Below are 16,968 nucleotides of genomic sequence, written 5' to 3'. Positions count from 1 at the left end.
GACAATGCCCCCACCCTCCCTCCATGGAGCACAGCACTAATTATCACCACAATCCTGCTATTATCAGAACCCTGGTCAGTTTTATCACAGTCAGGGTCTTCTATAATACTATCACTGCTAAATAATAGCAAGATCATATATATTATGGCATTTGTAGGCGATGCTGTGGTCAAAAGCTGAACAGCGGTGCTGTGAGCTCGTGCTGCATGCACCAGCCTTGGTGGCTTGCTCAATACTGACTATCTCACACCAAAGAATGTTGGCCTGGATTTTTTTTCTAGGTGGCATCTGGCAACTATTGGTCGTGGCTGCCCTATAGCTGCCCCTATCCCAGGGCGGGACGTTTAAATTATAGCGTTGGACACAAAATCATATATATATGACATGCGCGGTTTCGGTTTTGTCACTGAAAGCATATATATATGATTTGCGTGGTTTAAGGGTTAATTCTCGTGCTACGTTGTTTGTTTTGGTATCATTGTGTTCGCAATTAAATTCCCTGCAGGTGCATATGCATATAATGTCCAAAAACCCCGCATGACTAACCACAGCAAAGCTTAAAGTTACCCGAGAACGAGCACCAATTTGTACACCACAGCCTAATGCGTATACTCATCAAGTTTGATAACATCAATTTTCGTGTTACGTCTTTCATTTTGGTATCAAATTATTTGCAATATAAAGGTGCGTATTGTAAAACTATTCCCATAATAATAGAGCAATAACTAGAATTTTAAGAAATATTTTAATTTTGGACGCTGATCATCACAAAATTATTTATATCTTTCCAGTAGTCTGACAAATTTTTGTGTTATGTCTTTCATTTTGGTATCAAATTGTTCGCAATCTAAAGGCATGCATTTTAAAACTAGTCCCATAATAATAGCACAATAAATAGAATTTTAACAAATATTTTAAAATTTTGACCAAAAACTTATTTAGATTTTTCAAGTGTTCTGACATCAAGTTTCGAGTTACATCTTTTATTTTTATATCAAATTGTGCGCACTCTAAAGGCACTCATTTTGAAACTACTCCAAAGTCGATCGGATAATAAATGAATTTTATACAAATATTTTTTTATCGGACGCCAGCACAGTCCGATGCTCGGACTCGAGAGAAAAAAATCGAACGCCAGGGACGTTCGAAGAGTGTGATAGTGTTAAGAGAACTGGTTGCCCAGTGACTGTACATCATGCTACCCTCACTAATAACTTCACATGTATGAGAGTCTTCACGAATGACAATTTACTGACCTGAATAGCTGGGTAAGTCTTGTTTTCAGCAGTGCTTCTGACACCAGGTATGGAGCCAGCAGACCGTCCCTCACAGATATATCTAAATCGTAACGCTTTTGCTTGTGGCTGCTCCAAAATTCGGACCTAAAATTTAACAATTTAAAAATTTTAACAAATTATCAATTTATATAAAACTTTATATTTTTCCATCTATATGTATCTTAAATGGAAAATTAAATAAAGCCTTTTTAAAAATTACGAGCATTAAGATAAATCTCCAATGCTAAATTCCTTCTAATGCCATATTTATTTAGTAATTATCTAAAACAAACAAAATCCAATACTTCAGTAATATTTTCTTTAAACATTCTCAACACAGATTGTGAATGTGTATCTACCTTAAATTTCCAATTTTAGAAAGCCAAATCTGAATTTTTTTAAATGTTGCTGAATGTGTAAAGCTAACCCACATGTAGACTCCTGGCTACAGGGCCAATAGCTGACCCAGTACAGTATTTTATATAACAAAAAGCCAATAGCAATGGTATATGATAGTACCAATAGCAATGGTATATGATACTACCAATAGCAATGGTATATAATAGTACCAATAGCAATGGTATATGATAGTACCAATAGCAATGGTATATGATAGTACCAATAGCAATGGTATATGATAGTACCAATAGCAATGGTATATGATACTACCAATAGCAATGGTATATGATACTACCAATAGCAATGGTATATGATAGTACCAATAGCAATGGTATATGATAGTACCAATAGCAATGGTATATGATACTACCAATAGCAATGGTATATGATAGTACCAATAGCAATGGTATATGATAGTACCAATAGCAATGGTATATGATACTACCAATAGCAATGGTATATGATAGTACCAATAGCAATGGTATATGATAGTACCAATAGCAAAGGAATATGCTAATGTTGGTTATGTACTATAGTACATAACCTCCCCATTAACAGCCCTGCCACTTTCCTCATCACACAAATGAAGGACAGACGTATGATACTCACATAAGCTTTGCGCTTGCTTTCTAGTTCCGGATCAGCTCTGGACACAGCCGTTAGTGTAGAATAATTAGCTTCACTCTGTGCACCCCCGCCACCCATCTGTACGCCTCCATACACAGACATGTCAGAAGCTGCGTACTCAGGGGCATCTTGTCCAATAATATCAACTGTAGAGCAAGCATAACAACAATTAGAATAACAATCTTATCAATGTGTAAACTTAATCTTAAGGTTATTATAACTAGCTCTTATACCTCTTATTATATATCATATCTACCTCTTATTTATCTACCTGTCAGGTATTCTTATACTGTACACTCTAGCTTGTATTGCTTGATACCACAACCATCTGGGAAGAGAGAGAGCAAGGAGCTTTCTTTTAATGCAGGAAAGCATGAAATACAATGACTTATCTACTTTCCATCAATTGTCTAGGCTATATACTAAGTTGAATATCCATTATGGCCAAGACATGGGATAAAAGCCAGATGATCCAAAATGACAACAAAAGAAATCAGTCAAAAATCTTGTAGATACATATACTGTAGTATCCAATGTGGGATTAAATGATAAAGTAAATAAGAAAATGATCAACAATCAAATTACTAGAAGCTGATGGCTTAACCCCTTAACTGCACATCAAATCCAAGAATGTTTGACTGGTGGTGTGCATCACGTCTCAAGATGTTGTTAAGTGCAGTATTGCTCAATAATTGAAACTGCGACAGGTACACACCCACTTCCTCAGGCCTCCAGTAAACAGATCCATATTTGAAAAAAAAATCATGTTGCGAGGGCTTCAGTATGATGACCAAACCACTCGCCAGAAGATAAAGACGACAACGTTACAGTCCGTCCTGGACCATTCCAGGATGAACCAGAGCGTTGTCGTCTCTTCATCTTCAGGTGTGTGGTTTGTCATCATATCTACAGCCATATTATTGTGATTCATCGTTTGTAGAGAGCTTCAGTACTAACACAGCAAACATGAGTAGCACATGCAGTACTAGTTCACAACACCACCATCCAGCTCATGCCCATGACATCACTTAATGATAAGTTAATAAGAAACAGCAATACTGTAATTCGATGATGAGAGTGACAACAAAATCTAGACAATGATAAATACTATATCTAAGGTTCAGATATCAGTGAACCCAGTGCTGGTGGTGATGTTCCCCCCGTGAGGCACACAGCTGCAGTTCGGTGCATACAGTACAGTACTGTATATGCATCACATAACGGGACCCCACGTTCCTTTGGATAATGAACATGTGGTAAATGTTTCATATTCAAAAATTTTTTACCGGGAATCTGAATTACTATAGCAATATTCCTTATGTCTGCTAGTAGGAGGTTGAAGTTTCAAACCTTTTAATGACTGCTAAGAGGAGGTTGAAGTGTCATTAACCTTTTATGTCTGCTAGTAGGAAGTTGAAAAGTCATTAACCTTTTATGTCTGCTAGTAGGAAGTTGAAGTGTCATTAACCTTTTATGTCTGCTAGTAAGAAGTTGAAAAGTCATTAACCTTTTATGTCTGCTAGTAGGAAGTTGAAAAGTCATTAACCTTTTATGTCTGCTAGTAAGAAGTTGAAAAGTCATTAACCTTTTATGTCTGCTAGTAGGAAGTTGAAAAGTCATTAACCTTTTATGTCTGCTAGTAGGAAGTTGAAGTGTGAAGTCTACTTCTGATGTTCAGTGTTCTCCAACTGTGCTTTATAGTTCTCCTACTTTACATAAGGTTTATTCTACACGTCTCTCTCTCTCCAGCACATTGTAATTTGAGTAAGTAGGCTTGGAGCAAGACCCTCAAACATTTTCCTCACACATTATGACAGATCTCTGCTCAGTTTCACAGAGAACAACTTTCAAGGGGAAAAGGTTAAAAGAAATAGTATAGAGGAGGAATGGAACAGGAGTAGGGAAAGTAATGTTGGAGAATTGTAACATGGGATGAAGGAAGCAGAAAAGGTGTAGAAAAACAACTTGGAAGAGAAGCAAGAAAGGATTATGAGAGTAACATGAGAAGAGAGAAAGCAAATTGAGAAGGAAAGCAAAGGAAGAACAGGAGACGTATACTATTATCCAAAATATTGAGAAGGAAAGCAAAGGAAGAACAGGAGACGTATACTATTATCCAAAATATTGAGAAGGAAAGCAAAGGAAGAACAGGAGACGTATACTATTATCCAAAATATTAACAGGGAAGATACTGACTGACATCGCTAATGTTGAGAGCCAGCTGGTTGTTACTTCGCTGGGCTACGAACATTGGATCAGCCATGCCTCCAACACCTGTAACACCAAGTTTTAAAGTCAATATGGCATAAAAGAGCCAAATACTTATCTTTAAATTTTAATAAAAGAAGTAAAAAATTAAACTATTGTTAGACATTTTCTATCTTGGCTGAGAGTTCAATTCAAATAGGGGTACAATATGAAAAAATGCTAAATGGCTAAAGATTTTTCATGCAAGGCATGAAGAACAGCCTGATGTATAATGAATGGATTACTTCAAATAATAATATTTTTTACTGTCACATTAAACACCACAAACAAAGGACATACACACCCTGAAAGGAACCACGATTATTAGACAAACATAATTAATGCCAAATCACCTTAAAAGTTTCACTGAATGCCAAAACTTAAGAGTACAATATGTAAGAGGAAGGATAAGGATGAAAGAAGTAGGGAGACTACTGATATTAACTAGGTGAAATAATGTCTTGTTCGCTGCAAGAGCTTGAGTCAGCACCACATGAACAATCGTCCTCATTTCATGTCTTAAAAAGAGCTTAAAAAGATTTGTAAAGTGTCTATAACATCTAAAAAAGACCCATTCTACGGGCTATTTGGCTGCCCATCATACACGTTATTTGGCTATTACAAAACAATGATGGCGGCCCATACACACAAGTAATAGAAGAGAAGGATGACCAAAACAATAGAAATTGTAAATTAATGGAAACAAAAAGTATGTTTTTATAGAAGCTCTTTTTCTGAGCTGTAAATTCATGTGCACCCGACAACATGATCCCCAAGAGTCCTCTGAACACGATCATGAACAGTTGGGGCAGCAAGGATTGCATATGAACACAGCACAAGAGGTGGCAGAAAACAATACTATGGTGAAGCAGTTTATCAAGAGGTAGAGGATGTCTGACATGTGTACACGGCAACTCCTAAGAAGCACTTTACACCTTGTCTTGTACAGCTGGAGTACAGCTATGAATGACAGTAGTGCGGTGATGGAGGTGGTGTGTGATGATACTTAGTGTGAAAAGTATTGTGAACTGGCACATGCCACTTTTAATATTTATAGTTTTCTATCTCTACACAGTACTGTTGTCTACAATGCTGCCTATATATTACCTTTACAATTCATAGTAATATAATATTTGTCTTTCCTACCAATGCTACCAGTACAGTCTCATTAATATCCAATTGACACTAAAGGAAAGCATGATTCTTCAGCACACTAGAATAATTTCCATGCTTCAATTTCTTCCTTACTAATACGTGTACATCCAAATAACAAAATCCACATTTGTTAGATCTATTAAATAGGTAAACTAAACATGAGACACTTGCAAGCAATGAATTAGTTTTCTTTATTTAAGAGTTCCAAGAACTTACTTTTTTCAATGATTTACTCGCCTGTCAAACTTGCAGCCAAAGCTAACTCGCAGCCAAAGCTAACTTGTTAAAAATATCTTTTATAATTTATAAATTCATATATGCTGACTGCTTCACCAAAAATTACACAGATCTTTTCTTTCTGTTGAAGCTGTAAACCACGTTACCATCATGTATGGAGCGATGAAATACCAGGGAATGTGTGCTAACGGGCTGCATAAGGCATTAAATAACCCAATCTCATTGTATATATTTGGCAACATACCAGAACCTAAGATACACCACACAGAACACCTTTTATTATTATTTTTATTATTTTTTTTTATTATTTATATATACAAGAGTTATTACATTCTTGTACAGCCACTAGCACGCATAGCGTTTCGAGCAAGTCCTTAATCCTAATTCATTCATTCTCTCCCTCCCTCATTCCCTCCCTCCCTCCCTCCCTCATTTCCTCCCTCCCTCCCTCACTCACTCATTCATTCCCTCCCTCACTCACTCATTCATTCCCTCCCTCACTCACTCATTCATTCCCTCCCTCCCTCACTCACTCATTCCCTCCCTCCCTCACTCACTCATTCATTCCCTCCCTCACTCACTCATTCATTTCCTCCCTCACTCACTCATTCATTCCCTCCCTCACTCACTCATTCCCTCCCTCACTCACTCATTCCCTCCCTCACTCACTCATTCCCTCCCTCACTCACTCACTCACTCATTCCCTCCCTCACTCACTCATTCATTCCCTCCCTCACTCACTCACTCATTCCCTCCCTCACTCACTCACTCATTCCCTCCCTCACTCACTCACTCATTCCCTCCCTCACTCACTCATTCCCTCCCTCCCTCACCTCACTCACCTCACCTCACTCACACACACACACACACACTCAACACACACACACACACTCAGGAAGCAGCCCAAAGCCGTTGTCTAACTCCTGGATATCTATTTACTGCTAGGTGAACAGGGATTCCCAAAGAAACTCTGCTCATTTATTTCCGCCTCCACCGGGGATTGAACCCAGACCCTTAGGACTACAAACCCCGATCGCTGTCCACTCAGCCCCCAGGCACTTATTTTCATAATACAGTGTATATATGCCTATGTCCTAGATGAACATTTATAAAGTGCGTATAATTTCAACACCACAACCCATCCCCACCCCCCCTTTAACGTACTCACTAACTCATTCCTTCAACCCGATGCGCAGTCACCGTCTAAGCCTCCGTCTTTCAACCTCACTGCAGAGATCAAACACCAGTGACATCTGCAAATAGCGAGATGTTTCACTTGTGACTAATATGAAATGAAAAAGTAAGACTAGACTGCCTATCAACAAGCAAGCAATCCTACATGATTAAAAAAAATTAAACAATTACAGGATTTATTTATGTAACCTTTAAATACAATAAAGCATGTGCAAACACACTACTAGAACAGTACTGTACTTACTCAGTACATTACAGTACGGTATCATAAAAAATTCCCTTTCCCAATATCTTTGAAGTGTAATAAAATATTCATTCACTGTAAAGATGCCATATAAAATATAATCTATAGCTTCCAGGGAAAACCCCAATAATGTTCCTAATACAGTTACCAGAAAGAACTACTGTATTATACTACAGTCCTGAAAATGAAGTTCTCCACTGCCATTTACAACATTTTAATTTAATGAATGACTCAAATACTATGTAGTCCATATAGAGTTCTGCATTATGTAAATGCAACAAAAACTAATGATAATGTTATGTAACCCACTGAAAACAATTGAAATGTGTATCATTAACGTAAGTAGTATATGTTATGATCACACCACAGTGCAGTAATTACTAATACAATAGAGTACTGTAATGGCAAAATTAAATATTATGGTGTATAATCCCACTAAATATTTAAATTTAATTTTATTTATTTTCTCACTGTTCTTGTAGGCTAAGTCAATACAGTATCCCATATAACAACAATAATAATAATAATAATAATAATAATAATAATAATAATAATAATAATAATTTTTATTTAGGTAAAGGTACATACATAAAGAGATTTTACAAAGTTTGTTGGCTTTATAGATAGATCTAGTACATACAATGCCTAAAGCCACTATTACGCAAAGCGTTTCGGGCAGGAGAGTCATCAATACAGTCATCACCTACATTTGTACCTCAAAATCCAATTGAAGATAGAGATGCAAGCGACAAAACAAAAAGAGCACACACAACTGGAACCCAAAGCTAACATTCAGTACTATGACGGTAAATGTAGGGTCTCAGTCCTGACTTTGAGATAAACAGGACCCGAGATGGAAACTTAAGTACCAAAATGAGCCACAGACACATTAGAAAGAATTTTGCCATTGTCAATAGTGAACAAATGGAATGCACTACACATGGAATGCATTCAAATGTTTGGAATGTTAAGTTTATGGAGGCAGACTGCATACACACCTTCATACGTAGATATGACAAGAGCCCATCAACATACTTGGGAATTTGTACACCATTTGATTGAAGGTGGAGATGTGGAACCAAAGAGCCAACACTCAACTCCAGCATTCACATTTAGTCAAGTGTCTTTAACAGTATATCCTCCATCACCTCATTTTCATACTTCAGCATATCTACAGTTATTCCATCTATACAAGGAAACTTACCCCCTCATTAACATTAAGTGTCTCTAATTTCCCCCTACTTAAACCTACTCTATTCCACTAGTCTTCTGCTAACACTACTCATTCTAAATCATGTTGTTAAAACATTTTCTTTTCCATTTGTAACCTGTTAGACTTTTGAAAATGTTCACTCCACCTATTGGTAACAGCAAGCAAACCTGTCAACACAGCCCCCCGCCAACCCCTCCCAACATTCTTATTCTTTTCACCTCCTCTATTTCCCCACCACAACACTAACTATTTTGTATAATTATTGCATTATTTCTTACAAAGTCAACAACGAATTTGCCTCCAAAGTCCTCAACCTATATCCTTTTTTTTCATCACAAACCATTTACCTAACAATATTTTTACAATTATTACATTCCACTTTCTGTCATGCATTTCACATCACTTGGCACATCATTAATGTAGCAACCTTTCCCATAAATCACATTTCTTCCCAATGACCTCTTGTCATTTTCATTGACCCATGTATTACCTACCGCCCACAGATAGGTAGGTAGGCAAGTCCCTCCCTCTTTCACCAACTTACGACCACATCTTTCACTATATTATTCTCAATATAAACCCATTTTGCACTCACATTTTCAAAACTATTTCCTTTTGCGTCAACACTTGGAAGATACGAGGACAAGAAACTGGGATAGGACGAAAGGAGGGCCCAACTGCTTGGACTCGTCAGTACAATGGAGGTTTTGCTTCTTGCAGGTTAGCATTCAGTTCCCGATGGTTCAGGCACTATATCTTTTCCTCCATTCTATCCCAGCTTCTTGCTCTCATATCCCTTCCAAGTGTTGTATAGTCGGACTGGTTAGTGCCTTCTCCTCATAATTACCTTACCTTGAGACTTTCTGCCAGTCTCCAATTATCTTACACCGAGACACTTATCCCACTCTTTCTCTGATCAGAATACGCACTTATCGCTACTCTTATTTTGCATAGCACTGCCTGAGAATCTGTCTCAACAAACATTCTTCTCATGAATCTTATCTTTCACACTACTGTACATACAGTACTTTTGCAACTATCGACACCTTTGATGTAACTCATTGATCAAGCTGTCACAAATTTGATAAAATAAAATGCATGTTAGGTGAGGCTATATTAATAGATTCCAATCATGAGGGAGAAGACAAACAGTACAAAGTTATCAGTATCTGGTCAAAAGTGTCTGCACCAAGGGATAGAACGAAATCCTGAAAAAGCCAATTACTCTTCGAATATACTTTAAGAACATACTGAAACTAAGAAAGATTTGAAAACTCATATATGACTGTGAAGCTTTGTTACAGTCAAATGTTTCTGTGCAGCAAATGGGTAACAAAAGTTTAGACAATGTAAACGTATTCAAGGGTAGAAGTGGGAAGGAATGATAAAAGCTAGGCAGATACGTTAAATGACAGCTAGGAATTATGGGCATGAACGATAAACAAGATAATTAATAGAAACGAGCAAGAGCAGTTTGTTTACATAGCATGAATGATAGTTCTGCCTTTTCAATTGAAGCTAAATGTTATACTGTAGTTTAAATGTGATGATCCGGGTAGGGGAATCAGACTGCACAGTATTGTATATCTATGCCATTTTCCCAAACACATTTTTTTCCATCCATCCCATGTGGGTGTCCCCCCCCCCCTCTTCCAACCCAACACAGCCCAAAAGTTGGAAGTTGGGCTGCCTTCCAAGTTGGAGAGAGAACACATTTGTATGGAACAGCAAGACATTAAGAATGATATAAAAGCTAGGAACATTGTAGTTTTCAGAGAGTACAGTGACAGACTTTGCCTGACACTGACAAACTTTGTTATGCCCTACAAAACTTAAATGGTTCATAAGCTTTTTGGGGGAGGCATATGTACTATATTTAATTTTAACTACTAACAAAGTATTAATAAATTATGATCATCAGTGTCACATTCAATATCAAATTTAACAATTAAACAGAAGTTGCAAAACCGTACAGTATAAGATAATAAAAGTGCAAATTTTGCCAAAATGAGCCAAAAAACTTTCATATTCTAATTGGAATAACATCATTCATGAATCCTACATGGACAGAGATTTAATGGTTCAGGAGAGATATATATTATGGTATTGGAAAGTATACATGTACCATTGTGATACAGATGGTCTAAAATATACATCAAACCAAAATGGTGGAATTATTAAATAAAAAGTTGTCAAACTTGCAAACATCTTGTTCACTGAGGAAACTACAAGAAGAAGAATAAATAGAATACAGTAGAATATATTATTGCTATGATTGAAAGCAAAGAAACTCATTCATCTCGCCAAACAATTATGAAGACCAGACCACACACTAGAAGGTGAAGGGACGACGACGTTTCGGTCCGTTCTGGACCATTCTCAAGTAGATTGTGGTATTGGAAAGTAGACTATTCTCACATAGTCTATTGTTCCAATAGCAGCAGTATAATAGTGTCAAGGTAAAGAAAGAACTGATGGCAAAGCTTCTAAATGGAAAACTTATAAGGAATTCAAAGCATAGCATATTAGGCAAGGCTGCTATATATAAATGGTGTATACAGCAACATAGTACTGTATTGCAGTTGTCGAGTTTCCTTTGTGTTAAATACAGTATTAATGTACAATACTGTTCTGTACACAATACATTCATTCATTCTGTCTTCTTAGGTTATCAAGAATTAATATGCTCTTTTCCAATGTATTAAATAAATATTATTATTCTATTATTTCTTTAAATTTGTATTGTTTCTTCTCATATTATATATTTTAGTATGCACTATTTAAAATGTATTGTTTGTCTATCACTTTGTTGTCTAAATACAGTATACACAATGCATTATCTATAAAATAAATAGGCAATGTAAAAATGGCAAAAATCAGTGAACCAGATTCCTTGAAAGAACAATTAGTCTGTTGAAGCGAGGTGCCACTATAATAGGTCTTATTGTGATATCTTTAAGCGTTTCAATGAGACTATCTTCATCACTACACAATTCATTAGTACATCCTATTTCTAAATATTGAAGGGTTGTTATCACAGTATTTGAGAAAGAACATTCAGAAATTCGGTGGTTCAGCATTGTGACAAAATTTATACCAAATCTTAGAAATAAATCATAAGAACCATATGCAGGCAATGAGTCACAATAACGTGGCTGAAGTATGTTGACCAGACCACACACTAGAAGTTGAAGGGACGATGACGTTTCGGTCCGTCCTGGACCATTCTCAAGTCGATTGTGAATGGTCTCTCACAATCGACTTGAGAATGGTCCAGGACGGACCGAAACGTCGTCGTCCCTTCAATTTCTAGTGTGTTGTCTGGTCAACATAAGAACCATGTTTGAAAGATCTTAATTTGGTCAGTCTTGAAAAGAGAATAAGATGATGTGATTTAATACAGGTATTTAAGTTCAATGAAGGGCCTTACAAACTTGATCCAGAAAAATACTGATTTTGTATTTTCTAACTCAAAATAGTAGGTTTAAAATTCTAGGCAAACATTTTAATTTCAACAAAGCAAAACCTTTATCTTTACTTTAGTAGTAAATATTGGAACAATTTACTAAATTACAGTACTTAATTCAGTATTATACCACGTAAATTAAATCAGTACCTTATACAAAACATAAACAGGCTTGTTCGGATCTAATGGTCTGTTCACATTTGAATCCTTTGAAATAGATTTCCTTCTGCCCCCTCAGAATACAGTGATACAGCAGATTTTTCTTTCTCCTAGGCTACAGAATAAACAAAATCTAATGGAATGTCAATGCAATAAGTTGAATAAAATTGAATGGAAAATTCGTATATGAGCTATGTCAAAAAGGAGTAATGTAAAATATAAAGAAAATAGTAATGTACAGAAGAGGTGTCTGGTTATTAACAAGGCTTATGTAAGGGGTAAACATCTCCCTCGAGATAAGAGAAGCCACCACATAGCAGTATAGTAAAGTACTGTACTATCTGTACACACTAATGATCTACACACACTTGAGAATGAAGTCTGCATGCACTCCCTTGCATTGCAACAAGGTTATTACTGTGGGAATGAAGCTTGCAAATGGTTTCATTAATATGAAGTATTTATATTTATGTATTATGAATTATGTAATATGATGGGTCAAATATTAATTAATACCACAAAAAATGCATGCAGTATAACCAAATTGTGTGAATACTCTGAGCAAGAGAGATACAACAGACAAGGAATGGTGGATAATTTTTAAATAATGTGTAGAGTAGAAATTAATGTTAAAAGGTGTACTTTGTGATAGGTATGCAACCAACATTTTCTAAGAGATAAGTCTAAGCAAGCAAGCTTAAGTAATAATGGCAAAGAGCCTATTAAAATATTAGTCTAGTGGAAGAAATTTACAGTGATATCTTTAAATATATCTTCCTAGACTAATGGGTCTTGTCTCATTCAATCTATCACAATGGAGCTCCTAGTGACATAGGGTAAAGTTGTCGGTGTCTGGACACTGAAGAAAGTTAAGTGACATTTACAGTAAATTATAAATTAATTACATCAAGTTTATTGAAAATCTTGAATAAATCAAGAGGAAACATCATTCTTTAAAATGACACTTTTAAAGTGTCCACCATGTGTTACCTCAAGGTAACCATGAAGTAAGACAGTACTAGAAGAACACACACTTGTCCTCCAGAGAGCAGGCTGCTATACAAGAGGAAGTGATTTCTCCTTCACAGAGTGAGACGGCATACAAAAGAAACAGATGCTCATCCTCCACAGAGCAAGAGACAATACAAGAGGAACAGACACCTCTACGGAGCAAGACACAATACAAGAGAGGACTCATCCTTCAGAGAGCAAGGCACAACACATGAGGAACAGATACTCATCCTACAAAGAGCAAGACAATACAGAGTAACCCACTTGTCATCCACGGGCAAGGCACAACACAAGGCACAGACATTCATCCTTCGCAGACACAGTACAAGAGGAAAATACTCATTCTCCACAAAGTGACAATACAAAAAGACACATTCATCCTCCACAGAGACACAACATGTAACATTGGTTACCCTCGTAACTTTGGTAACAAATTCATAATGTCCTAACCCTAAGGGGAAGATCATGGATTGGTACATTAGGACTTAGGACCTTCTTTGATTGATTTGATTTGATCTCAGGACTTAGGACCTGAGACCACTTAGTTTATTATTATTAATCTCTGCAACTGGTTTATTTACTGATGTTAATTATTATTGGACATGGAGAATTTCTGAATAAGGGCAAAAGAATTAAAGGTGATACTCAAAATTAAAGACAAGGACATTTTAACTAAAATGCCAAATGAAACTTAAAAAAAATATTAAATTTTTAATAAAGAACAATAATACACTATTTTAAATAACTTGCTGGCAATGGTGTTTGAATTACCAAAAACAAGAACTCACAGACATTACCTTCAAAGTATTCTTTATCTCTTGGCAAGATGGCAAATCCAAAGTCCCTTTCCAGTCTAATCCAGCACAGAGTCTAGACCATACTAAAAATTCTCCTAAAATTCTACACAGAACTTGATACGAGACTCCACCCCCTTGGCACACTAAAGCAGAACCCAGGTCAAATTACTGGGGTGTGGCCAAAAAACAACGAGTAAGTTCCCACAGGAAAAAACCCAGTGCCTAGATTCTATGGTCCTTGTACATTATTTGTCGACTGTTAACTGATGTCGTAAACCACTGATGGGGGAAGAGCCCAGCTGGAAAGGCAGACTATAGGAAAATAGGAGGCCAGCTTGGAGGTATAGGACTGGAGGGGAGAGCAGGAAAAGGAGACGGGCCTCACGAGATGGGAGGCCTAAAGGTCAGTGTGGAGGTAGAAAGGAGGAGGCCAGGCAAAAGGCCAAGAAGTACAGGTCATGGCCTATCCTGACCACAGCACATAGAGAGGGGGGGGGGGAAGACCTCTTAAGCAACCTTCACACACCAAATATATCTTCTATATCCTGTGGAATTGAGGTGGTTGGGACAGCGTGCAGAATAGGATGACAGGGGGGGAGGAACCAGGGAGGGGAAGAAGAGAACCAAGGAAGAATGGGAGAGCCCAGCCTTTGCAGCCCATTACAAATACACGAGAAACAGATCCTCATCCTCCACACAGTGACATTAAAGAACAGATACTTGCCTTCCACAGAGAGAGGCTCAATGCAACAGGAACTGCATTCATTCTCTACAGAGTATGTAACAATACACAAAAAACAGATACTTGTCCTCAACAGTAAGATACAAAACAAAAACAGATACTCTTTTTCTAAAGGCATCGCACAATGCAACAGGAACAGATACTCACCCTCCACGAAAGGGAAGGGAAGGGAACTATCAGCAAAAAGTACTATGCCATTATAACTATATTGCACTTGGACGGGATAAGGATTTAGGATTGAATGGGGAGAAGGAATGGTGCTCAATCACTTGGACAGTTGGAGACAGAATGCCGACTTGCACGAAGCGAGACCGGCGCACTACCGTCCAGCCCAAGTGGCTGGTCCATTCTCCACAGAGCGAGACAGTACTACAAGGAAAACAAGAAAAATACCACAGGAGCCTTGATGAGGGTTCGAACCTATGTGGTGGGTGTTCCCAGACGCGCTCTAGTCAGCTGCACCACGACATGGTCAAAAGAATTGCTACCTGGAGTTGCAATACTTTCGTATTGTTCGAACCCTTATCGAGACTCCTGTGGATTTGTTCTTTGATATATCACATTAATGTGATTTCTGTGTACTACAGCAAAACATGCTTGTGCACAGATCAAGGCACAGACACCTACACAACATGAGACCAAACGTAAGTGTGCTAGCACAAGAGGGCTGTATGAGGCCACTTACCTCATACAGAGTGACATGAGGCAAGAGTGAGGTGCAAGATGAGAGAGGGCGACTCCTGGGGTCTGGGTTGTCAACACCCCCCCCCCCCTCACACAAGTCACAGTCTCTTAAGAGCGGGATAACCAGGTTTTAGGGCGGCGGCGAGTCATTATACGTCGTGAGTGACATAATCATGCGGATAAGGAGAATGGAGGTGTAGGGTGGCGAGTGTCAGTGCTAAATGTGGCCCGTGGCGGCGTCAGGAGGCTGGAGGTGCACCTGGTAGCGAGGCACTACACACGCCTCCTGCGCCTCCTCCCGCCCCGTCACCCCACCTTACTCACCTCCTGGCAACGTAGGCGCTCTCCTCCTCCACTTCCCTACGTGTTCATGTTGAGCAATCAAGTCCCACCACTAGAAATCTTAGAGAAAAAATTCAGAACTCCACTCCGTATTTTGGTACAGATGACTAAAGTCTATTCCCAGAAGGAGACCACAACAAGGGCGCTGATTGGTCCGCTCCGGTCACGTGGTACGCTGCGTTCTAGCGTACTCTATTGTAGGAAAATTTATGCTTCACTCTTTCACATCCACAATTCACATATTCCAAACGGATGGCTCACCTTATCCAGAAAACATCACTAATGTTTCTTACTGAAGGAAACTTGAAATATATTAATTTCACCCAGTCGAACGCATCGCCGTCCACAAACAGAGCTTCTTAGTATGTATTTTCAAGGTCATACGCTACAAGCATGAAATAATTGTCACTATTATCCATGGTATCCACAACAACACATTATTATATTATCTCGGGGCACTTGAGGAGAGTGGTGTTGACTGTGCGAGAGTGGAGAGTATTGTGGTAGAGGAGGAGATAGCTGCGGCGAGCACAGTATATCCGGTCATCAGGGCTCTCCATGGCCTTGTGTGGCCTCACGGGAGCTCCGCGGCCTGGCCGTTCCCCTGGGGATTCCCCGTATAAAATCCCAGCTTCCTATTAAAAGCAGACTAACCACCTCCATGCAAACGTTGGCATGACTGTTTAAAGTGACGTCACGAGGTGCCCCCTTCTCGCTGACTGCCGAGTACGGCGGTCAGTGCCAGCAGGGGTGGAGGCTCCTGTAGGTCACCTGTGTCACCCACCGCAGCTGTGGCACTCACGGCTCTCATGCTTCTCGGTGTGCTCTTCCAGTGGCACTCAAGCATGGTACTTCTCTAGTATTGGCACTCAAGAACGGTGCTTATCAATCCTTAGCAGTCAAGAACGGTGCTTCTCAATCCTTAGCAGTCAAGAACGGTGCTTCTCAATCCTTAGCAGTCAAGAACGGTGCTTCTCAATCCTTAGCAGTCAAGAACGGTACTTCTCAATCCTTAGCAGTCAACAACGGTGCTCCTTTACCAGTGGCACTCAAGAACGATGCTTCTCAACCGTTGGCACTCAAGAACGGTGCTCCTCTACCGTTGGCACTCAAGAACGGTGCTCCTCTACCGTTGGCACTCAAAAACGGTGCTCCTCTACCGTTGGCACTCAAG

At 38.5% G+C, this 16,968-nt stretch overlaps 1 protein-coding gene across 15 annotated transcripts in view; it reads right to left on the bottom strand.

Moving 5' to 3' along the window:
• LOC123745413 (embryonic polarity protein dorsal) overlaps positions 1–16,371 on the bottom strand; it is an 85,168-nt gene extending 68,797 nt beyond the window's left edge. Inside the window, exons 1-5 of one of the 15 annotated variants that reach the window (XM_045725954.2) lie at positions 16,056–16,371; positions 7,107–7,195; positions 4,500–4,577; positions 2,286–2,449; positions 1,257–1,382 (exon numbers count right to left, since the gene is read on the bottom strand). In XM_045725954.2, coding sequence (XP_045581910.1) covers positions 1,257–1,382; positions 2,286–2,449; positions 4,500–4,566 — 357 coding nt within the window. In that variant the 5' untranslated portion in view covers positions 4,567–4,577; positions 7,107–7,195; positions 16,056–16,371. The other 14 variants (XM_069300854.1, XM_045725952.2, XM_045725953.2 and 11 more) reach the window with 14 other exon arrangements.
• Between the last annotated feature and the right edge of the window lie 597 nt (positions 16,372–16,968).

The sequence above is a fragment of the Procambarus clarkii genome, chromosome 44 (genome assembly GCF_040958095.1).
Source record: "Procambarus clarkii isolate CNS0578487 chromosome 44, FALCON_Pclarkii_2.0, whole genome shotgun sequence".
Taxonomy (NCBI): domain Eukaryota; kingdom Metazoa; phylum Arthropoda; class Malacostraca; order Decapoda; family Cambaridae; genus Procambarus; species Procambarus clarkii.
The sequence above is the reverse complement of the archived record's forward strand: the minus strand, read 5'-3'. Positions and strand labels throughout refer to the sequence as shown.